At 37.7% G+C, this 23,709-nt stretch overlaps 1 protein-coding gene and 1 pseudogene across 4 annotated transcripts; one reads left to right on the top strand and one right to left on the bottom strand.

Moving 5' to 3' along the window:
* Positions 1 to 2,613: 2,613 nt before the first annotated feature.
* ASNS (asparagine synthetase (glutamine-hydrolyzing)) lies at positions 2,614 to 22,612 on the bottom strand. Of its 4 annotated transcripts, XM_039878032.1 has the most exons (14): positions 22,456 to 22,584; positions 17,002 to 17,087; positions 16,564 to 16,834; positions 12,843 to 13,080; positions 11,429 to 11,499; positions 9,144 to 9,258; positions 8,786 to 8,887; positions 8,235 to 8,362; positions 6,969 to 7,095; positions 5,587 to 5,693; positions 5,006 to 5,106; positions 3,733 to 3,814; positions 3,489 to 3,644; positions 2,614 to 2,971 (listed from the first exon to the last, which is right to left on the bottom strand). In XM_039878032.1, the coding sequence occupies exons 3-14, from the start codon at positions 16,810 to 16,812 to the stop codon at positions 2,762 to 2,764; spliced, it is 1,686 nt and encodes a 561-aa protein (XP_039733966.1). In that variant the 5' UTR covers positions 16,813 to 16,834; positions 17,002 to 17,087; positions 22,456 to 22,584; the 3' UTR covers positions 2,614 to 2,761. The 4 variants fall into 4 exon arrangements, with proteins under 4 accessions (XP_039733966.1, XP_039733964.1, XP_039733965.1 ...); XM_039878030.1 differs by lacking the exon at positions 17,002 to 17,087 and having other exon boundaries at positions 22,456 to 22,612; XM_039878031.1 differs by lacking the exon at positions 17,002 to 17,087 and having other exon boundaries at positions 22,342 to 22,581.
* LOC120615159 (uncharacterized) lies at positions 10,741 to 10,858 on the top strand (annotated as a pseudogene).
* Positions 22,613 to 23,709: the final 1,097 nt, after the last annotated feature.

Raw genomic sequence — 23,709 nt, 5'->3', positions numbered from 1 at the left:
TTGACAAAGATCAATTTTTACCTTAAGTAAGCCTGTCTGTTGTCTCTTTGCATCTGAGATAACATACTCTAGGAATGTCAGAGAAATCCCTTTTTCTCCAGACCCCTCAGGGCACAATCCGCTGAACCAGAGCCTAAGACCGGAGGCCCCCATTATCTTGCTCCTGGCCACCCACACACCGCCACCGGCATACCGCATACCGCATACCGTCTCTATGTGCTATAAATGTTAATTAACTACTGTATACCCACCAATATAAAAGAAGTATGTGTCCCTCCCTTTCACTCTTTACCCAATCTCAAGAGATGTCTGGGCTTTGCTTTCTCCCATTCCCTTAATCTAACACCAATGGATTTCATGTAACCTTCTTTACACTTCCTTTTTTGATTCTAATATAGAAAATAAGCTGCAAAACTGCTATTCTCTGGTGCATTTTCTTAATCCATTGAGATTTTGCTTCCTGGCAATTGTCGTCAGTTTGGCTCAAATAAACTCATTAAAATTCTCTACAGGTCTGGACATTTTTTATGTTGACACCTCAAACAGTCCCTATTTTCCAATTTACCTGCTAAATTACTGGCCTACTTACTGTTCTCATCAAGCTGTTATCTCCTCAAAACTTTCTAGTATCCAAATTCATCTTTTATAACATATTTTAAAATATTGTCCCTAAACAACCGATGAGCATTCAAATGAAAATCTACCTGTTCTTTGAAGGTGGACAAAAAAGGGGCCACATACTAAACCTGCCAAGCTCGGGGAGGCCAGCACGGAGGACCCTACAAACTCATAGACTAAAATTAACCACCTATTATGGTCTTAACATAAAAATTCCTAACTAAAGCAGGTCACGGCAGGCAGGCACATCCGGGCCTGTAGCTTTCTTGACAAAGGTCAATCTTTATCCTAAGATTGTCCATTAGCTTTTTGCATCTTATGACAACATACCCAGGGAATGTCAGAGTAATCCTTTTTCTAGACCCCTCAGGGCACAGCCCTCCACAGCAGAGCAGGAGACCACAGAACCCTCCATGGTTATCTTGTTCCCCAGATACCATCTCTACGTGCTGTAAAAGTTAACTCTTCCGTACCCACCAATGTAAAAGAAGTTATGTGTCCTTTTGTTTTATTTTTTATCCAATTCCAGAGATTTTCCTGCTTTGTTTTCTCCCACTCCCTTAATCAATCACCAATGATTTCATATAAACTTCCTTAGGTCTCCTCAATTCTAAAGTATAAAATAAATAGCAAAACTTCCATTCTCTGGAGCATTTTCTTAATCTGTGAGATTTTGCTTCCTGGCAATTGCCATCAGTTTGGCTCAAATAAATTCATTAAAATTCTCTACAGGTTTGGGTGTTTCTTATGTTGACGGATGTGAAGGGGAGCAGAGTTTGCCACCCCAAAATATGATTCTTTAGAGATATTATTTTAGGCTGATTAATTTTAAGCAACGGCAGATGGGAAAAGCTCTGAAAACCCAAGTTACCCCTGGTAAAAGGACATTTACATTTGTCAGGGAACTCTCCACCCGTAGGGGTGTCTCCCTCACAGTGCCAGCCTGCCTTCATTATCGCTGCAGAAGGCCAGGACTTAAATACGCGTGACAGACTTACTCTGGTTTGCTATGCTTCTCCTGGTTCTCAACCAAAACTGACTCTCCACCCCCAACATCTTCTTTAGCTGAGGATGGTATTTAATGTGATGGCTTCCATCATTTTGGCAAGTTACTCAGTTTTCCTGGGACTCTCCATATATACAGGAGGTATACATACTATTAAACTTCAATAAATTTTGTTTTTCTTCTGCTAACCTGTCTTGTGTTAATTTGATTATCAGTCCAGCCAGAAGAACATGAAGGGTAGAGGATAATTCTTCCTCCCCAACAAATGTCTCCCTGGTATATTTACTCCTTCCCCAACTAGGTTCAGAAGGCTTTTTCTTTTTATCAGAAATGCTTGGCTTGGGTTGTTCCCCTAGAACAGAACTGGGCAAACTATGGACCATGGGCCAGATCCAGCCCATTGCCTGTTTTTATAAAGTTTTAATAGAATGTAACCCTGCCCATTTGTTTGCATACTGTCTGTGGCTGCTTTTGCACCATAATGGCAGAGAGGGACATTCCAACAAAGGTCTGCAAAGCCGAAAATATGTATTCTCTGGCCATCCACTGTCCAGTCACAAAAAATTTACTGGCCATTTACTGTGTGGTCAGAAGAAGTCTGCTTACCCTGATCTAGAACAGTCATTCCCAAAGACACACTGGCTCAACAAAATGTGAGTTACTATCTTATAAAATAGAACTGTCATGAACTCTTACAAAGGGCTAACTTCTCCAGAGTCTGTCTAGAAAGAAATTGAGAGAGGGAAGAATTGAGAGAGGGAAGTCATGAGATGACCACACTTTGATGATGCAAGGACTTAAAGGAACCCATGCTGGCACGAGACCCAAGTCTTCTACAGCAGCCCAGCCAGGAGAGTACTCATGAGTTCTTGCAATTAGACTATTTCCCCCTTTCCCAGCTCAATTTCTACTTTACTATGACATAGTAAAAGCTGCTCAGTTTTTTAGTTACCTATAATGAAGGGGCTGCATGAATATAAACAACTATATCGGTGTTTCAGATTTAAGACTTTTATTTTTTTCACCCCCAAGCAAGCCTGCCTGATTGATGTTCTTCGTTCCCCTGCCTGACCCCAAGTCCCCTACCCCTCATAAGAAGAAGAAACATTTACTTTCACTCCATTGCTTAGAGAGGGCCTAAGCTTTGGCGGCTGACTTGTAATGGGTCAGAGTGCGGGCAGAAGGGTCAGTGGCATTGATCCACCTGGGCATCCAGTAATGGGTCAGCCAGTCAGCCCGGCCTGGGTAATGGCGTTCAAAGATCTGACGGTAGTAATAGCCTTCTTTAGTTTTAGGAGTATTGAAGGGAAATTTTTGGGCTGCAGCTGCCATCGTTGCATCATCGACCTGTAAGAGCAGAGGAGCAAAATGGTCTTTTAAACAGCGTGGAAACACTTGTATTTCATCTGGCTTCCCAAAACAAAACAAAAAAAGATACGGAAAGTCTTGACTGTAAATTGTGCCAGAGACTCTCTGACTCACCCATCACTTAGAAAATGCTAAAATACCATAATATGCATAGCTGCGATGACTTTTAAAGAACATTCACATGCACATTTCTAATCCACGGGGGCTCTGAGTGTTTTATTCATTTATGCCTAATAACGCTAACCACTCAGCAGGTGCCCGAAAATGTGTTAAATGAAGGTCAGTGATGACTGGTAAGTTTCTTCTCTTTTTAACACTAGATGCTACTTGATAACCCTGCATGCTACTTAATTCTTAGAAAATTCTTAGAATTGAAAGAAGAAATCTCTCCTATAGACACAAAACGTTTAAGCTAAGTACAGAATGAATAGTAATTATATCTAACATCCGCATCCAAATTGTCCTATTTCAGAAAATATTTTTAAAGACATTATACCTGATGTTCAATATATTCCTGTAAAATCCTAAACCAGGAATTCTTGACTGAGGTTATGCCATCACTGAAGGCTTCTTTCGGTCGCCAGAGAATCTCTTTAGGTAGCAGATTAGAGTCTTCAAATGTCTCTCTCAGGAGATGTTTTTCTATCCCATTCTGACATGAAAACAAAAGGAGTATCAGTAAAAGTTGCAAATATAATCAATACCAGTGGACAGTTTTGATCTTGAATTGATTCACTTGCCTTGGGAATTCTCATATCTGGTGGCAGAGACAAGTAATAGGAACAAAACCGATGATCCAGGAATGGGACTCTCAATTCAAGGCTTAAAGGGGAAGAGAAGAAAATCTAAGTCAAAATGGATTATTTAGTGCATGTCAGTTTAGATTCTGATATAGTTTCCTAGCAATTCAAGCAGCCTCTAAATAATGTTAAGATTATAATGTCATTTTTACAATCTTCCTGATTGCCCTATACTAATGCATGAATACAAAAACTTTCATTCAATATGATATGTATTATCTCATCTAGGAAGTGAAACAAATTGTTTGAGAACAATTACTTTTACTTTCCTTTCTTTATACAATTAAATGCCTATCTCAAGGAGCAAAAAAAGAATCATGAGTGACCTGATCATTAAGGTGTCTTTAGCCTTGACCTTTCTGACTCCAAGTTTTTTTTTTTTAGGTGAGACCATCTCTCATCCTATTAAAAGCTATAAGAAAAATTCCAAAAATTTTACTCGACTGATTAATAATTTACATACAAGAATCAGCATAAACCAATGTTCCACAGTGTTTCATCAAAGGCTACTTCATCTGCTTCCCAAATCCTGGTAGCTTTGATTAGGACAAGCAGATAAGATCATAACCACAGATTCAGTTCATTCCCAATCTCTTATTTTATTATTTCCCAATCTAAGTGTGATTTGGTAGAAACAACTAAAAAATATGTGGGTTGTTTATCTTATACAATAAAGGTCTTCAATTCTACAACATGGCCAGCTAAAAAACAAAAACTTTAGCCAACCAGAAATGATACCAAAGAAATAGGGTTTTATAATCTCTTCAAGCCTCCTGCATTTTCACTGCAATATCTTCACACAGCATCAGAAAGGCATGGCCAGCAGTCAACACCTGCTACACAGAGGTGTATAATCTTTACTTCTCTTAAAAAGACTTATTAAAAAGAGCTGCAACTGCCTTCCCTCTCGGTTGTTCAGATGTAAGCAAGATGCTGTTACACTTTAAAGCTGGAAACTTGGTCTGAACCACCCTGTGCCAGCCCTCTCACCATTCCCACAGCAGCACTTTGAATGTAGCCTAATTCCTTTGGGACTAAGTTCAGCGACAAGCTTCATTTTCCCTATAAAAATCACATCTTGCAACACATAGCAAATTGGAAAGAAAAAAAAAATCAGCCATTGATTTTTTTTTCTCTCTCCATTTAATGCCTAAATGTCTATTTTTTTTGAGGTTATTTTTATGATCGCTTTTTAAAATAATGAGTTAGTTACCCATGGGCAGCGGTAGTTCGATCTGCACGGAGAACATCAAACAAATAGAGTTCCTTCAGAAGCCTCTCACTCTCCTCCTCGGCTTTTTCAGGAGAAGGGGCCTATTTTCCAAACAAATAGCCAAAAGTTACAAATACACCAACAGATTTGCTTTGGGCACATGAAACAGTTCTTATTTCTTAGTCTTACACATACTCCAACCCTAAAGGTGGGAAAGACAAAAAGCTAAAACACAGTTTAGGGAAGGGAGTAAGTGCTGTATAAAACAGGCCTTCTCTCACATCCAAACTGTGTTAGAACAAATAAAACGGACACACTGGCAATAATCATAACAGCGCAGGGACCATCAGAAACGTGATTCTCATGCTTAACGAGTTTTAAAGAATAGAGGTGATCTAATCTAACACTACTAAGACTTCTTTCTCCCCAAAAGAAACACGAAGCAGATATTATCAGATTTCTTCATATACCTCACAAGATACACAAAAATGTTACTGCTGTACTGAAAAGATGACAGAAAATAGTTAAATAATTCATACTTTTCTTAACCTAGCACCAATCTCTTTCCATTTAATGCCTACCTTGTGAAAATATATGTAACCCTGAGTGAGTTCATCTGAACCTTCTCCAGAGAAGATGACCACGCTATCTGTATTCTTTCGAATGTACTTAGAAATTAAGTACATACCTTAAAAAAGGGACAGAAATTATTGTTAAGGTCAACATAACTCTCTACCCAAAATGCTTTTGTTTGGCTTTTGGAAACAAATGCAAATATTGCTCTAAATTAGACTATTAATATAAAGTAGTTTCCCAAATAATAATCTTTTATCTACAAGCCATTTATATGTATATTTAACCTAAAAGTCATACTTTTGTAATAAAATAATCTAAAACCATTCCACAATTTTATATAGACATTTAAAAAATTTAGTGCTTTTAGATCAAGAATGTCCACCTTAGAACTCTGTTAAACTGAACAATAACTCAAAAATATCACACCTTTCGTACTAGTATCACTATACAAAAATGATGAGAGTTGGGGGTTTGATAGTTTTAATTGTTTTTTTCTAATACTCCCCATCCACTAAATTTCACATATAGTTAAGGAAGGAGACTACATAAGTTATTAAAAGATGCCCATTGGTTCCTATTCTACATCCTTGAGATGTGGAACAAACCAGTATTTGTTCTTAACTGCTTTTTCATTACTGCCTCCCTAGGGAGACTTTTCAGACATTTTCCATAATTGCCCTCCAAATGAAATACCAGGTATACTATATATCTGTTTACGTATTATGGCCCTTCTGAAGTGTGCAAACCACTGTACTACCTAAGATTTTTTTGCCCCTCAAGAACCAATTTTTGATCCCTTGGAGGCGACATCACTCCTGCAATAGAGTCCTATCTGATTCTGGGTCTCTTACGAAAGGCATATCTAAGCCAGTAGCATATCAGAGGCTCCACAATACTAGATCAGTATGACCTGGAGTACACTTCTGAACTCGGTATGTATCCACAGGGTAAAACTAATATTGCTTGCTGAGCAATAATCGTTACTGACTGATAAGATGTACAATGAAATATTTACCAAGATATATCTAAAATGAGTATTCTTTACAGAAAATTAGTTGCAATGTAGACCTATTTCCCTATATAGCCCCAAAACTTTAAATAGATAAATCAGGGGAAGGGGTGCAAAAAATACATACCTACTCTTTGGCGAAATACAAAGAACGATAGCATAAATATGGAGGTTTAACCATGTATTTATTGTTCCTCTCACTCCACAAGAGATTTGGGGAATTCTTAAATGATCTTGTCTTGAACAAGTGCTGACAGAGGGATTTTCTTTGCATTCACTCTTGAGTATTGTTTTTTAAACAGTTGCTTGAAATAATAATTTTTAAAGCTTATACCTTTTCGGTATTAAAAATCTTTTTAATGCCATAAAATACCTTACCGACTGAAGCACGCACTGTTGTAATGTCATAAGTTTCCAAGGAAAATATGACTTCGTCCAGGACCTGAATACCTTCCTCTGAGTTGAAGAGGACTTCGTGATGTTCACTCCCAATATGATTTGCCACCTGATGATATAAAGAGATACCCGCGTAGTTGCTATTTCAAGAAAGAACTGCCCTTGAAAATGAAACATGACAGTAGTTCACAAACATTATGAATCAACAGCTGTGGAAAACAAATGAGGCAAAATAAGGGGAAATGGTTCTGAAAGCCACCACGATATGGGGAAATGATTCTCCAGTCAACCACGTATAAGGCCCACATAGTGAGAGTCCCTTGCCCCCCACCCCCTGGTCTCTCCCCTCCATTCAATCACCAAGAGGCAGCTATCCCATCTAGCCCTTCCACTCCAAGACTTCAACCTAACAGTCAGGAGGCTTCCGATTAGCATGCCAGCCCCATCCCCTAAACGCACACGTCTTTCACCCGACCCACCTCATCTCTCTCTAGTCCAACATGGTCCCACCCTAACCTTGGCCTCCTTTCAGCCCTCCTGCAATGCCTAATTTTATACCCAGGATGTTCTTCCTGAATGAAATGACCTCTCTCTTCATTCTACTTTCTTTGGCTATTTCTGTTTTTTTTTTTCAGCATCAATTAACTTGCTTTAGGACTGCTCTCTAGCTCTTTCTCATCCATTCTATGTAAGTTTTTCTGGAGTAAGAACGAGGTCTCTTGCACACTGAATGTGTACCGGGCCCCCTTGTCCACAGTCCTAAACATGTTTTATTTAAAAAAAAAAACAACTTCCATTCACTAAATACTTATTACATGATAGGTTCTACCCTATGCACTGATATGAATTACATAATTTTCACCTCAAAACTACCTCATAGTAGATACTATTACTCCCATTACATAAGTGAGGAATTGTGTGGCAGAGGTACGATTTGAAAGAAGTAGTGAGGCTCCAAAGCCTGTAGACTTGACACTATACTAGGCCCTTACCTACAAAAGGACAGAATTATTATCACTGGGTTTTTGAGAAAATTGCAGGGGCCATGGTAGATAAAAATACTCAGAATACAGTGTACAACATACTTGATATTCAACAGGTTTTTTATTCTACATTAATATATTTAATTTAAAACAATTTCCTGAGTCAACACAGCAGCAGAAAGATAGAATCATCAATTATTGATTTGATTTTCATTGCAATAGCAAGTCTGTCTTAACTACATAACAGGGAGAGATAGTGTCTCACCTTTCTAGCAGCCAGTAAATCAGGACTGTCTTCCATGCCAATCGCAAATGTCTGCAGGGGGTACTGTACTTGGGCCGCTTTGAGCTGCTTCAACAGGGTGGCAGCAACCAAACTGGAATCCAAGCCCCCTATGAGCAAGACAGCTTAAGTGTACTGGTCATGCGCCTTGCATAAGAGAGGACAGATGACTCACATCCCTATTCAGTGCCAAGATTAGAGTTTCACCATTTAAAATCCCCAAGTTTTATAAACTGAGAAATCTAACATATAACCTGTGATAATGATAGCAGTATTTGAACTGGTTAAAATTCTCTACACATAATTCTAAAGAAGGTTTACGAACTTACTCATAACAATAATATAGCTTCAAATTGCTATATTACTATAAATATTAAATGCAGCTTACAGAAAACTTTGTCATCCAATAATGGAGAAAAGATTAAATCACAGAGTAAATCCTTTATAGTCAAAACCTCAGAGGTTTTGGCTATAAATCATTTAACTTAAACAAATATGCACTAAAAAGAATTAGGTTTTTGAACAGACTTCACCTGATAAAAGGCAGCCAATCCTTCTGTCCGTCATCAAACGTTTCTTAACAGCATTGTCAAAAAGGATCCGGAGGTTGCTCTTCACAGTTTCTATCTCAAAACCTATTAACACATAAAGTAAGTGAAACAGCTCCAGAAAAGCTTGAGCTGCGTTAATTATTGAAATGAGGTACACGATCATCTAAATCTATCACACTGGCAATTGCCCAACAGTGTAGTCTGCCAGATCACACTGTGTCACCTCCAAATTAAATAAGAATAAATTTTCAAATGTAACTCATTCCAATGACCTGAAAGTATAACTTTCCTTTGGGAGACTGGAGATGGGGGATGGGAGGGCAGGTATGTGCTTTATTACCAGGAAACAGTTTCTCCACACTGTCATAGAGGGCATGCAGGGGCTCATCTCTGCAGTGATGGTATTTAACCATTTCCACCGACGCAACTTTGCCGTTTGGCTTTAAATCCAAGACTTCATAGTGCCCAGGAAGAAACGGCTCCACTTTTAAAAAAGGAGCTGTGGAGTGCTTTAAGTTAACAAGACCTACGAATGCAAACAGATAACTTCATTCAGATTAGAACACTTCACAGGAGCCTTCATGATTAGTCACTACTCTTTAAATTCCTATTTATTTTCCCCTTTTTAATACATGTGCATTATATAAACAAAACGGGGAAAAATTAATCACTTAAACCCTACCATCTACTTACTAGGGAGATAACAGTGGTAACAGGTACACAGCAAAATTACACTAGTCATTCAAAGCAATAGGAAAATTTCCAATGTTCAAATTCTTCTTCCTAGCTGGAATTTCTGATCAAGAAAATTATTTTCTAAAATAAAGTTTTCTAAAATAAAGTAAGAGGAAGGAAGAAAGGAAGGAGGGAGGGAGGGAGGAAGGAAAGGAAGGAAAGGAAGGAAGGAAGGAAGGAAGGAAGGAAGGAAAATAAGATACGTTTATTAACCAAAGAGATGGACTTGAAATGTGAATTTTATGATCTCTTGGCAGTTGTCCCTTTGTCACCACACTAAGGTATTTTAAGAAACAGCCACTGTTCCTAGTCCTTTAACAAGCAAAATGATCTCTATTAGATACTTTAAAGTCAGATATTAAGAAATGAGGCATTTATCCCTTAACTAGTAATTATACATGATGTGTGAGTTAAACAGTATAATCTAAATTTCTTCAATAAATTCTCACAGGGAGTAGCCAACCTGCCATCACCACGATCTGTGATACAAATGTTTTATTGTAAATAGAAATAGCCTCCCTACACAGAATACTCATCGTGATTTATAATTTGAGTTTGTCAACCTAGTGATCTACTGTGTAGCACAGCAGAATTCAAAGACTAGATGAGTCCCAGTTCCCATCGCTAGCTAGCAGATCTTAAGAGAGCCACATAAGCCCTGTAGGGGATAAGGAGTAATTAAAAAGTTTTACGTATCATGATCAGATAAGTGTTTGATCAGTTATTCTAAAAGCAATAAGAAATAAAAAAAAAACTGTTGCAGGAAATGCAAATCACAACCATAATGAGATACCGCTTCATATCCACTAGGATAGCCAAAATTAAAAAAAAAAAATTTTTAAGTAAGAAAATAACAAGTGCTGATGAGGATATAGAGAAATTGGAACCTTCTTAAATTGCTGGTAGGAAGGTAAAATGGTGTGGCCACTGTGGAAAGCAGTTTGAGAATTCCCCAAAAGTCACACAGTAACCATAGAACCCAGCAATTCTACTTCTGGTATAATTGTAAGAAAGTTGAAAGCATATATTTCTTATAAAGCTTGCACATGAATGTTCACAGTAGCATTATATGTTAACAGCCAAAAAGTGGAAAGAACCCAAATGTTCATCAACTGATGAAAGGATAAACAAAATAGGGTATATCTATATAATATAAAATAATATTATCCAGTTATAAGAAGAGATGAAGAATTGTTGATACAGTCTATGGCCATGCTACCCTGAACACACCCGATCCCTCTGATCTCTGAAGCTAAGCAGGGTGGGGCCTGGTTAGTACTTAGATGGGAGACCACCTAGGAAGACTGGGTGCTGTAGGCGTAAAAAACAAAACAAAAAAAAAAAAGAAAGAAAGAAAAGAATTATTGATACATGCTCCAATATGGATCAGCTTGAAAATAAACTTGAAATGTCCAGCATAGAAAAATCCAGAGAGACAAAAGAGAAATTAGCAGTTGCTAGGGGCTGAAATGGGGAGTGACAGGCAAGGGATTTCTTTTGGGGGTGATGGAAATGTTCTGAAAATGGAAAGTGGTGATGGTTGCACAACTTTGTGAATATACCAAAATCCACTGACGTGTTTACTTTAAAAGGGTGACTGTATGGTGTGAATTACATCTCAAATTTTTTCTTAAGAAAAAAAAAAACTGTTGCAATACTCTAGATAAATCATTTAGTCTGGAAAAGGGCAGTGTTATGAAGGGTATAAAAAATAAGTCAAGAAATTTCAAATGGTCAACTGAATGTTAAGATTATAATTCTATATCGAGCTATTGGGTCTAAAGGAGACACAGTAGAAATAAGGAGTCTGCTTTTCCTTTCTGTTTTCTTTGCTGGGTTTTTCTAATAGTACCTAACATATATATTTATTCTTGGCTTTAAATCCAAGACTTCATAGTGCCCAGGAAGAAACGGCTCCACTTTTAAAAAAGGAGCTGTGGAGTGCTTTAAGTTAACAAGACCTACGAATGCAAACAGATAACTTTATTCAGATTAGAACACTTCACAGGAGCCTTCATGATTAGTCACTACTCTTTAAATTCCTATTTATTTTCCCCACAAAAAAGTGCCACACTTGTTTGACCACACTAGAAATACCTAAAAACATTTCTTCAAGGAATGTACAAATGGCACACACATAAAGATGCCTGAGATCATTATCAACAGGGAAATGTAAATCAAAACTACAATGAAATACTACTTCACACATACGAGCATGACTAGAACAAAAAAAAGTCAGATTAAAAAGTGTTTGCGAGGATGTGGAGAAACCAAAACCCTTATACACTGCTGGTAGAAATATAAAATGATGCAGCTACTTTGGAAAATAGGCTGGCAGTACCTTAAAACAATTAAACAGAGAGTTGCCGTGTGAACCAGCAAGTCCATCTCTATCTATATATCCAAGAACAATGAGAACATACGTCCACACAAAAACGTGCACACAAATATTTATAGCAGCACTACTCTAAATAGCCAAAAAGCAGAAACAACCCAATGTCCATCAACTGACAAATGGATAAACAAAATATAATATATCCATGTAATGGAATATCTTCTGGCCATAAAAAATAAAAATAAAAAAGAAAAGAAAAAAAACTAATGACTAATACATGCCACAAGACAGACAAATCTTGACAGCATTGGGATAGGTGAAATAAGCCAGTCACAAAAGACCACGTACATATGATATGATTACATTTACATGCAATGTCCTAAATAGGAAAATCCATAGAGAGGTTTAATGGTTGATGGATATAGAGGGATGGGAGTGATGGCTAAAGGGTATGGGGTTTCTCTCTGAGGTGATTAAAAATTTCTAAAATTGACATGAGTTTTGGTTGCAGATATCTGAATATACTAAAAAACACTGAATTGTATACTTTAAATAGGCAATTATATGGTATGTAAATTATACAGCAATAAAGGTGTTTTCAAAATGCTAAATAATAGCTATAGCTTTGGCATGGTACCACAGTGCAACAATTGCAGGGCTAACCCTAATGTTACAATATGACATAGGAACACTGACCAATACATAGGGGATCAAACCAGATGCAAAGCGTATCAGCACAACAAAAATTAAATGACTTTACTATAGATTTATCCTTCAAAGATTACATCATTTAAGTGCTAAAAGAAGTCTAACTCCTTGGTTTAAAAAAACACAAAGCTCAGAAGGTTCATAGCTTATTTAGTCAATCGTAAAACTGTGGACGGTCCCTTACAGGATTTGCAAAATGATCTAAAAGAAAACACAAAATCAGGACAATAATGAAAATCTATAGAAAAATACTATCATTACCTTTAGCTTCTGAACACACGGCCAAAAATCCATCTTCTGTCATTGCTTTAAACAAAGGTCTGACTCCATAGGTGTCTCTGCCCAGGAACACTTTCTTATTGGCTGTATCCAGTAAAATAAATGCAAATACCCCATCCAACATACAAATCGTTTGTTCAATTCCTCCTTTGTCATAAAGATGAAGGATTATCTCGCCATCCACTTTGGTCTGATATTCAAATTCAAAATGGCGTTGCAGCTTAAGGAAGCAATAGCAAAATTAAAATGTTAGCATCCTTGTGCACTCACTACATTTGTTATTGCAAAGTTGAGTCAATATTTCCATGCTCAATAATTTCATGCATTTTAGTGATTTAGTAGAATCATGGCATTATAAAAATATAGTTTGTTTGAACTCACAATTCTACAAATTCTTTATAACAAAAAGCTAAACCTGTAAAAATTTTACTTGCATTCCGATAAAGAGAATGCAAAGACAATGTACCAATCAATGTGCAGGATGGAAATGCATGTTATATACATACTGTGTAATACGAATATATGTACATATATATGTAAGTTAAGCAAATAGGTTGCCCAGTTGCCATGACACTAAAAATATGTCTCCCACTACTGTAAAATTTTGGTTTGGGAATATAGTATTCCCAATATCTACCTATGAAAACAGAAAGGAAAAGGACAAACATATTTAGCACTTTTCCCTAAGAATAAATGATTCCATCACTATAACTGACACGTGGTCCAAAACAAAGCTGTTGGTTCCTAAGGGAGGATTACAGCATCTGGTTCTTCCACCACTGCAGTGGAATTAAAGCTACTTCTTACTGACAGACAAAATGATAGTGAAGGTTATTGGTCTACATGCCCCAGAGAAACAGCAAAGACACCATCACTATCACAGCCTGCACACTAAGAGGGTCTGATCAAGTTATGCCCGAACTCTGGCTCTCCACCACCACTGGCAAACTGTGACGGTGGAAAGTCTTCGATGTGTTTCTCTCTCTGCACTTCCTCATGATTTCTGGCTGACAAACAATATCAGGTGGAAATCCTAGATAAGTTTAAACATTTAAAATACGTTTTTAAATTTCAAAAAGTCTCTGTGTTTGTATATGTATATGTATGACCTATAAAACATGCTCTACAATCTCATTTGCTGTATAAATCTGTGAACCTTTTGTCTAGAAGCACTCACAGAACTGTCCAAAAATGGGCTGTGGCTACCTCCTGTGACTACAAAGCCACCTACCTCCTGCTCCCCCTGCTCTGACTTTCAGAGATGATCTGTCTCTAGCAGGAGGGATTTGGAAACAGCCTTCTGCTGACCCTTCTTGGCTTAAGTATTTGAGGATAAATAACCATAAAGCATTCGATGATATTAGAAGTGATAGCTTCCCACATCTATCCTCCACCACTAGCAGGTCATCATTGCTCTTTGGCCTAAACTTTGCAGGTAATTTATTGGTTAATGAGTCACATGTACCATTTTCTACCCTCCTGAAACAAAAGCCTCATATCTTGACACCATCCGGAAATCATATTGTTGCTGGACTTGTCACCTGTAAGGCCCTGACGTTCCCTGCAGGAAGAAGACCTCCTCTTTGCCCCAGGCTTTGCTCAGATTCCTCCTTTCCTTGACCTGTTCTCCCTCCATTCCTGATACACCTCTGGCTGTATTTTAGTAGTTGTAATAAATTTTATTTTGATCAAATAAAAAGGAGGGCTCTGGAGTTTATGTTGCAGAATACTTTATATAAGCCTAAAATGTCCATTCTACTCTTCAGACAGATTTTCAGCTGCTCAAATTCCATTACCATAGATAGCTGGAACTTCTCTGCTTTTGAAAATACAACATATTTGGCTATTTGTATATTTTCGATACAAAACACACAAAAGCAGCAATGCTGTTCAAGTAAAACAAGGAATTTCCTATCTTATTTAGGTGAAAGGCTAATATTGCCATAATATAACTTAACATTCTCACGTATGTGGTACTAATTTGGCTTAGTAAGAAAGAAGTTTTAACTACTCTCCTCCTGTACTCCCATTAACGTGACACTCCATTCTTACCTTTCCTGTTCACCATTTCATCTCCAAGCACCCAGAAAAATTGTGCCTGGGTTTGATGAATAACAAAAAAACTTTTCAAATGAAAAGCCTATATTGAGAGTGTTCCTATAAGCAGACAACAAACATGGCAAGAGCTATCGTTTGGAGAAAAGTGACCGAAGGGTAGCTAGAATATAAAACCCTATCCGTAAATGATAGGTATATATCAAGAAGGCTCAAAGAATATCGAGAGACATCACAACCAAAGGTAAAAACCCTGAATGAAATCTAGCTCAAAACAAATAAAAACCCCAGTTATAAATACATTCTCAGGACGCTTGGGGAATTTTAATATGAATGAGATATTAGATGATATTTTTGGTTCTTAGTATTGGTGTTAGGTTGAAGAATGTTCTGACTTTTAAGAGATAAATACTTACATATTTAGAGGTGTCATAATATATGCAATATACTCAAAATACAGACAAAAAATAAATGTGAATGTATAAATACAGAGAGGGAGATAAAACAAATACGGCAAAATGTTAACTATTATTCAATACAGGTTCTCATTGTTCTGTTACTCTTTGTGTAAACTTTTCAAAATTAAAAGTTGGAAACGAGGGTGACAAACAAAAAACAATTTGAAAATTTAGATAAAAAAATTTCTTATGAAACACTAGCTAAATAATTTCGGATTGGAAGGTTCTTAGCAAATTTGGCTTCCTTGGGTCAGAATTTCCATCCACTCGCCCACTCTCATATAAAAGTAAACTTTCACCAGATAGAAAGCTGTTCCAATTTTAGCTACTAAAAGTCTTATTTCTTGCACTCCATTGCATCTACCCGCCTTCTTATCCTATGGCTCTTGATTAAGTGGAAATATGAAATAGCAATAAATATCTTAAGGGCAGCAGTATAGAAAAGCTACAGATAAAATGACCTCCAAACTATTAAATTCTGTCCCTGCCTTAAAATCCTCAAATCCTCCTGCTCTTAGAATGACATTCCAAACTCCTTACTGTATGAACTCCTGCTTGATCTGCTCCTGCCTACCTCCCCAAACTTGTTCTCTTAGGACAGTCCCAGGTCGGCTTCCTGCCTCAGGGCTTCTACGCATGCTATTCCCTCTACATGAACTGCTCTTCCCAGTCTTGCTAGCTGACCCTTCTTCATTGCATCTCAGTTCAAGTGTCAATTTCTCAAGAGACCTTCTCTGACCATCTTTCTTAAAACTGGATCTCCCAGATCCATCAGGTCTATATTCGTGTTTTCAGAATGCTTCTTTTGTGTACAGTGATGTTTTTGGTTACCCTCTAATAGAATAAGCTCCTTTAGAGCACAGACCTACCTCTCCTATTTACTAATGTATCCCTAGCATCTAACACAGAGCCTAGCACAGGCTCTAATTAATAATCAAATTCATAATAGGGAAAAAAAAAAAGACTCTGAGTTAAAGAATTGAATTGTAATCCCTATTTATCTTTTGGACCAACTCACTTCACCTCTTTGAGCATCAGTGCTATATCTATATAATTGGAACCAATGAGGTAATGAACATGGAAAGTGCTTTGGAAAGTAAAAAGTATTATACAAAATATATAGAATTATTATAACCAACGAGCTGTGAGGTTTAATCACATCAGTTATCTTCCGGCTTCATCTTTTTTACCTTCTGGTGGTTGTAGATTTCACCATTGTAACAGAGCCATAAATAAGGATATTTCTTCAGTCGAATTGGCTGCATTCCAAACAGGGGGTCGACCACTGCCAACCGGTGAAATCCAAAGCAGCAGTTGGTGTATCCATTGACATTCTCAAAACGAAATGCATCTGGACCCCTGTGTGCAATCTTCATAGCACTCAGACACTGAACAGAAAGGCAGTCATCGCTGCCAAAGAGAGCCCAAATGCCACACATGGTGCAATGAGCTACCAGCGATCTATGGAGAGACCAATAAAACATGCAGTATCCAGTCCAAGTCTGTATTAAATCTCGATTCTAAAAACTTGCACAAACTACTTCGAAGACTGAAATATAAAATATCTACAGCAGTTTTCCATTAGGTTGGCAGGCACACAAGAGCAGAGAATCACTTAATTTACTTACAAGCATTTGGAAAAGATGGATGACCTTCACATCCAGCAAGCTCTAGCAGCTAGTGGTGTTCAGGTCACATTCTGTTCTTCCGCATCCTAAATTTACTCCCAAGAAACAGATACATATGTAGTTGGTTCCAACCATGCCAGAGATTAGAGCCCCACTCTCTGCAGCCCAGCATCTCAAAATCCCTCAAAAAATCCAAAAGACTCTCCAGATTACCATATTTTCTTCTCATGTCTTCTTGACAATTAAATATACTCTCATTACTGGAACTAAATGCACATAGAATATAGTGAGTATAATAAAAGATTATACATACTGCCAAAGTATAATATTAACATATACAACTCTTCTAAACGTTTCACAATTTCTAGCTTACCTCTAAGTGATTTCTTCGTTGTGATAAAAAAAAATTCTGAAGAGAAAAAGCAGTATTACCTGATATCTGATATCCTAGCTTCATAACAATAAACAATTACATTGACAGAGATATAAAATGTGTTCTCAAGTATTTTTGTCTCAAAGCTCCCTTGGCCAGTAAGAAAGCAAAGTAGTATAGATCACATGTTAGGCCACAAAACAAGTCTCAATAAATTTAAGTCTGAAATCATATCAACCATCTTCTCCAATCATAATGGTATGAAACTAGAAATCAACTACAAGAAAAAACTGGAAAATACATAAACACAGGAAGGTTAAACAACATGCTACAAAACTGAATGGGTTAACAAAGATCAAGGAAGAAATCAGGATACCTAGATAAATGAAAATGAAAACACAACAACTCAAAATCTATGGAACACAGACAGTGAAAGCAATCCTAAGAGGGAAATTCATAGCAATATAGGCCTACTTCAAGAAACAAGAAAAAGCTCAAATAAACAATCTAACCTTAAACTTAAAAGAACTAGAAAAAGAACAAAGCCCAAAACAAAGTCCAAAGTGAGTAGAAGGAAAGAAATAATAAAGATCAGAGCAGAAATAAAGAAAATAGTCTAGAAAAACAACACAAAAGATTAATGAAACCAAGAGCTCGTTCTTTGAAAGTTTAAACAAAATTGATAAACCCTTAACCAGACTCATCAAGAAAAAAAAGAGCTGACCCAAATAAATAAAATCAGAAACAAAAGAGAAGTAACTACAGACTCCACAGAAATACAAAAAAATCAAAATAAAATACTACTAGCAATTGTACACCAACAAATCAACCTGGAAGAAATGGATACATTCATAGAAATATACTATCTCCCAAAACTGAGTCAAGAAGCAGCAGAAAATCTGAACCAACCAATTACCACTAACAAAATTGAATCAGTAATCAAATAACTCCCCAAAAACAGAAGTCCTGGATCAGATGGCTTCATGAGTGAATTTTACCGAACATTCAAAAAAGAATTAACACCTATTCTTCTCAAACTATTACAAAAAAATTCAAGGAGAGAAAGCTCCCTAACTCTCTTTATGAAGCCACAATTACCCTGATTCCAAAACCAGACAAAGACATTACAAAAAAAGAAAACTATAAGCCGATATCCCTTATGAACACTGATTCAAAAATCCTCAACAAAATATTAGCAAATCAAATTCAGCAGCACATTAAGAATATCACACACCATGATCAAGTTGTATTTACTCCTCGGATACAAGGTTGGTACAATATCCACAAAGCAATTAATGTTATACACCACATTAACAAATTGAAAGATAAAAATCAGATGATCATATCAATAGATGCAGAAAACGTGTTTGACAAAATCCAGCATCCATTTATGATGAAAACTCTCAGCAAAGTGGGAATAGAGGAAACATACCTCAACATAATAAAGGACATAGATGATAAACCTACAGCTACCATCATATTCAATGGGGAAAGGATAAAAGTACTTTCCTTAAGATCAGGAACAAGACAAGGATGCCCGCTTTTCACCACTTCTGTTCAACATTGTATTGGAAGTCCTAGCTACAGCAATCAGACAAGAAAGAAATAAAAGGTATCCAAATTGGAAAGGAAGAAGTAAAACAGTCATTATTTGCAGATGACATGATACTATATATAAAGAATCCTAAAGATTCCACCCAAAACTGTTAGAACTGATCAATGAATTCATTAAAGTTTCAGGATACAAAATTAATATTCAGAAATCAGCTGCATTTTTATACAGAAAGAGAAATTAAGAAAACAATCCCATTTACAATTGCATCAAAAACAATAAAATACCTTGGAATCAAATTAACTAAGGAGGTAAAAGACCTGTTCTCAGAAAATTATATGTCATTGAAAAAAGAAATTGAAGAAGCTACAAATAAATTGAAGCATATATCGTGCTCCTGGATAGGAAGAATCAACGTCATTAAAATGGCCATACTACCCAAAGCAATCTATAGATTCAATGTAATCCTTATCAATGGAATTTTTCAGAGAACTAGAACAAATAATCCTAAAATTATATGGAATCATAAAAGATCCAGAATAGCCACTGCAATCTTGAGAAAGAACAACAAAGTTGGAGGCATCACTCTACCTGATATCAAACTATACGACGAGTCTACAGCAATCAAAACAGCATCGTACTGGCATAAAAACAGATATTCTGATCAATGAGACAGAATAGAGAACCCAGAAATAAATCCATGTCTATATGCTCATTTAATATATGACAAAGGAGGCAAGAGTATACAATAGGGTAAAGACAGTCTGTTCAAAAAAATGGTGCTGGGAAAATTGGACAGATACTTGCAGAAATATGAAACTGGACCACCTTCTTACACCACATACAAGAATAGACTCAAAAAACTTAATGTAAGACCTAAAACCATAAAACTTCTAGAAGAAAACATAGGCAGTAAACACTCTGAAGTTGCTACTAGTAATTTCTTTTCAGCTATGTCTCCTTGGGCAAGGGAAATAAACAAAAAAATAAACAAATGGAACTACATCAAACTAAAAAGGTTTTGCACAGTAAAGGAAAACATCAACAAAACAAAAAGACAACCTACTGAATGGAAGAAAGTATTCGCTTATGATACATCTAAGGAGTTAATATCTAAAATATATAAAGAACTCATAAAACTCAACAACAAAAAAACAATCCAATTAAAAATGGGCGTTAATACCTAAACAGATATTTCTCTGAAGAGGAAATACAGATGGCCTATAGACACATGAAAAGATGCTCAAGGTCACTAATCATCAGAGAAATGCAAATTAAAACCACAGTGAGATATCACCTGACACCTGTCAGGATGGCTATCATCGATAAACCAAAAACAATAAGTGTTGACGAGGGTGCGGAGAAAAGGGCACTCTCATACACTGTTGGTGGGATTGCAAATTATAGCCACTCTGGAAAATAGTCTAGAGGTTCCTCAAAAAATTAAAAAACAGATCTACCTTTTGACCCAGCAATTGCACTTCTGGGTATTTATCCAAAGAAAACCAAAATAATAATTCGTAAAGATCTATGCGCTACAATATTCATGGCAGCACAATTTACAATAGTCAAGATATGGAAGCAACCTAAATGCCCATCAATAGACAAGTGGATAAAGAAGTTATGGTTCATATATACAATGGACTATTACTCAGCCAGTAAAAAAATGAAATCATACCATTCGCAATGACATAGATGAACCTAGAGGTTATTTGGCTAAGTGAAATAAGTCACAAAGAAAGACAAATACGTTATGATTTCACTTATTTGCAGAATCTAAGAAACAAAAAGAACAAACTAATCGGAAACAGACTCACAAATATACAGGACAATCTCATGACAGCCAGAAGGGAGGGCGTTAGAGGGCTGAAAGAAAGGGGTGAAGGATTAAAGAAGAAAAAAATTAGTAGCTGATAGAGTCACGGGGATGGGGAGCCTGGCATAGGGAATGTAGTCAGCAGTAATGTAATGGCTCTGTGTATAGCCAGAGGGTGATAGAGTAATCGGGGAGATCATTTCATAAACTATAAATGTCTATATAAATGTCTACCTAATGTACTGTATACTTGAAACTAATAATAAAATAAAATGCTAAAAAATATATAGTATATATATATTTTTTGCAGTGCGCACACACACTCTTGCCCAGCCACTGTCCTCAGGACCTTAAGAAATAGACTTTATGGACAGAGCCCAGGCTCATGTATTTTAAAATAAAGCTCCCCAACTTAAAAAAATCCTGTATTTTCTCATAAACTTCTAAAGCAGTGTTGTCCAACAGACATGTGAGCCACATGTGTAATTTTATATATATGAGTAGCCCTATTAAAAAAGAGAAAAAGTTGAAATAAATTTTAAGTATATTTTAACACAATGTACCCAAAACAGTTATCATTTTAGCATGTAATCAGTATAAAAAATTACTGACGAGATATTTCACACTGCTTTTCTCGATTAAATCGTCAACATCTGGTGTATTTTACACTTACAGCACATCTCAGTTCGGACTAGCCAGCATTTCAAGTTCTCAGTCACATGTGGTAAGCCGCTACCAAATTAAACAGTTTCAATGCTTTTAGCTTCTATTCTACTTACCAACTATTTAAACCTCACGTCACTTTTTTGCATTAAGATCTCAGCAACCAACTACTGGTCAGGTTCAAGACAAGTTATCTCTAATTTCTTTTACAGCAATGCGATCAATCAATGAAAAAAGAGTTCTCGGTGCTTCTAAATTATTAGTCAAGCACCTAGGGCAAGAGACAGTAACGAAATAATGTGGGCCCTCGGCTGCAAAGAAATCTAGTCCTTTATTCAAAATAGTAACATTAATCTGAAGCCAGCCTTACGGAACAGATAACCATTGAGAAAGGGTACGCCGGTTCTTTTGCCTTTTTCTGTACCACACTGCCTGTCACCCTCAACAGATCTCTTTCGACAGGGTTTGCTCGACAAGTCACTCGTCTTGCAGTCTACAAAGACGGGGGCGAGGGAGGAAGAGGCTAGTTAAAGTGAGGAAGCTGGAGGTGAAGGGCTAAGAACTGATCCCAAGGACGACACTCACACCAACAACCCTGGAGACCGTCCCTCCTAGACCAGGACCAAGCTATCGAGTCACCCCGCGACTCCCGACTGCACCCCAGCCACGTGCACCCTCCGGCCCATCCGCCGCAAGGCCCCCAGACAGCGAAAATTTCCACAAGCCTCGACGCAATATAACAAAAAAATAATGAAATTTACAGGGGCCAATGTAGGCCGCCATCACCGCCTTCTCTCAGAAGCGGTTGGCCTCCCCTCTTCCGTCCCTGCGATCCCTCCCTCCCGCACCGCGACAGAGGTCTTTCGCCTCACGCTTGCTCCCAAATGCGCAACAATCGGCCCCGCCCCCTTTATAGGCTGGAGCCGCCGCACCTACCGGAGCGGGGATCCGCGTCTGCCCTCCCTTCTGCGGGGCCAGGCTGCAGCGCATCCTCCTTCCCCTCCCAGGGCAGCCGCGAGGCACACACAGAAGGGCTCGGGCTCGATTTACCTGGGCACAAGCAGGTCGGGTGCAGGTGAGTGGGTGGCGCGGAACCGGGACTGCAGGCTGCGGACAGGCGGGGCAGCACGCAGATGTCTTCTCACTTTATACCCGCCTAGCTCCTGTAATGTGTGCGGGAAGTTTCATCATGCCTGCGAGGACCAACCAGCTTGAGCAGGGGTGTGGGCGTGGCCCAGCGGGATAGGGCGGGGAGCAAGGCAGAAGGAGGAGCAGAGAGGAACTGATCTGTTTCCAGCTCATTAATATGTTAATGACTTGCTGAAGTATAGCCTCAGAAGTTTGGCCAGGTGCCCCACTGAGATCTAGGGTTACCTTACCTGCTGTTCTGACAATTGGCAGGTCTTATGTACTTTTTTTGTTCCTTGTGAAATCATCACCAAATTGATTGCAGTATCCCTTCTGCATCGGATCTCCCTCATCTCCTTAATTGCAAAGCCATTAGGAGTACTGTAGTTCCTCCCTATTCCTAAGAGAGCGTCTGATACATAGATGTGAATACTCAAATATTTGCTAAATTAATAAATAGTGAAGCAGATGGGAATAGCTGGAAGGGTATCCTCTTTTTATTAAATACAAACAAGATTTCATTACATTCTGCCTCAGGCAGAGTTACATTTCTCCTTCCTCTGGATGTATATATACAGCTCAGTGTGTTTCTATTTTGTGTTGGATCACCAGATGGTCACCTCCTTGGTTTTATCGACTTCATCGCCTTTTGAGTTCCAGGATCAGCTCAGTGGATACCACTATACATTGTCAAACATGTATTCAATTCGATTCCCCATTACATTTGGTTGTTGACAAATTTCATTTTCAGGAAAAGACCGAGTTCCAGTCTGAATTTTACCGCTATTTATATGACCATAGGTATGTCCTATAACCTCTTTAGGTTTCCACCTTTTAAATAAGGAAATTAGAGACTACAGGTGTTCCTCCAGCCCTGAAATTCTAAGAACTAAAGTGGTGAGAGTTCTGTAGAGCCAGAGCATCCAAGGAGGAAAATTTTTTTCATCCTCACAATGCAATTTATCTCATTGAAACTCAAAATAACCTCGCAATCTTGATATTTTTGCACTAGGCCCTAAGTTAGAAGTGAATTATCTAAATTTACACACCTGAGACTTCGTAGATCCAGGATGTGAAATCGGGGTTGTCCGTATCTACAGGCCAGGCCATTCCTTTTTCATCACATTCTGCCTATGCAATAAAATGGGGTGGCGGGGAGGGGGAAGCTGAATGGTA

Source organism: Pteropus medius, unplaced genomic scaffold (genome assembly GCF_902729225.1).
Source record: "Pteropus medius unplaced genomic scaffold, Ma_sr-lr_union100, whole genome shotgun sequence".
NCBI classification, from domain to species: domain Eukaryota; kingdom Metazoa; phylum Chordata; class Mammalia; order Chiroptera; family Pteropodidae; genus Pteropus; species Pteropus medius.
This window is presented reverse-complemented; position numbering and strand designations above follow the sequence as displayed.

Bases quoted from the DNA above. Each gene is read 5' to 3' on its own strand.
- ASNS (XM_039878030.1), bottom strand. From the start codon at position 16,812: ATGTGTGGCATTTGGGCTCTCTTTGGCAGCGATGACTGCCTTTCTGTT. The intron at 8,363-8,785 runs GTGAAGTCTGTT...TCTTGCTCATAG, and splicing joins GATTGGCTGCCTTTTATCAG to GGGGCTTGGATTCCAGTTTG. The intron at 7,096-8,234 runs GTGAGACACTAT...TTATATCATCAG, and splicing joins ATTTACTGGCTGCTAGAAAG to GTGGCAAATCATATTGGGAG.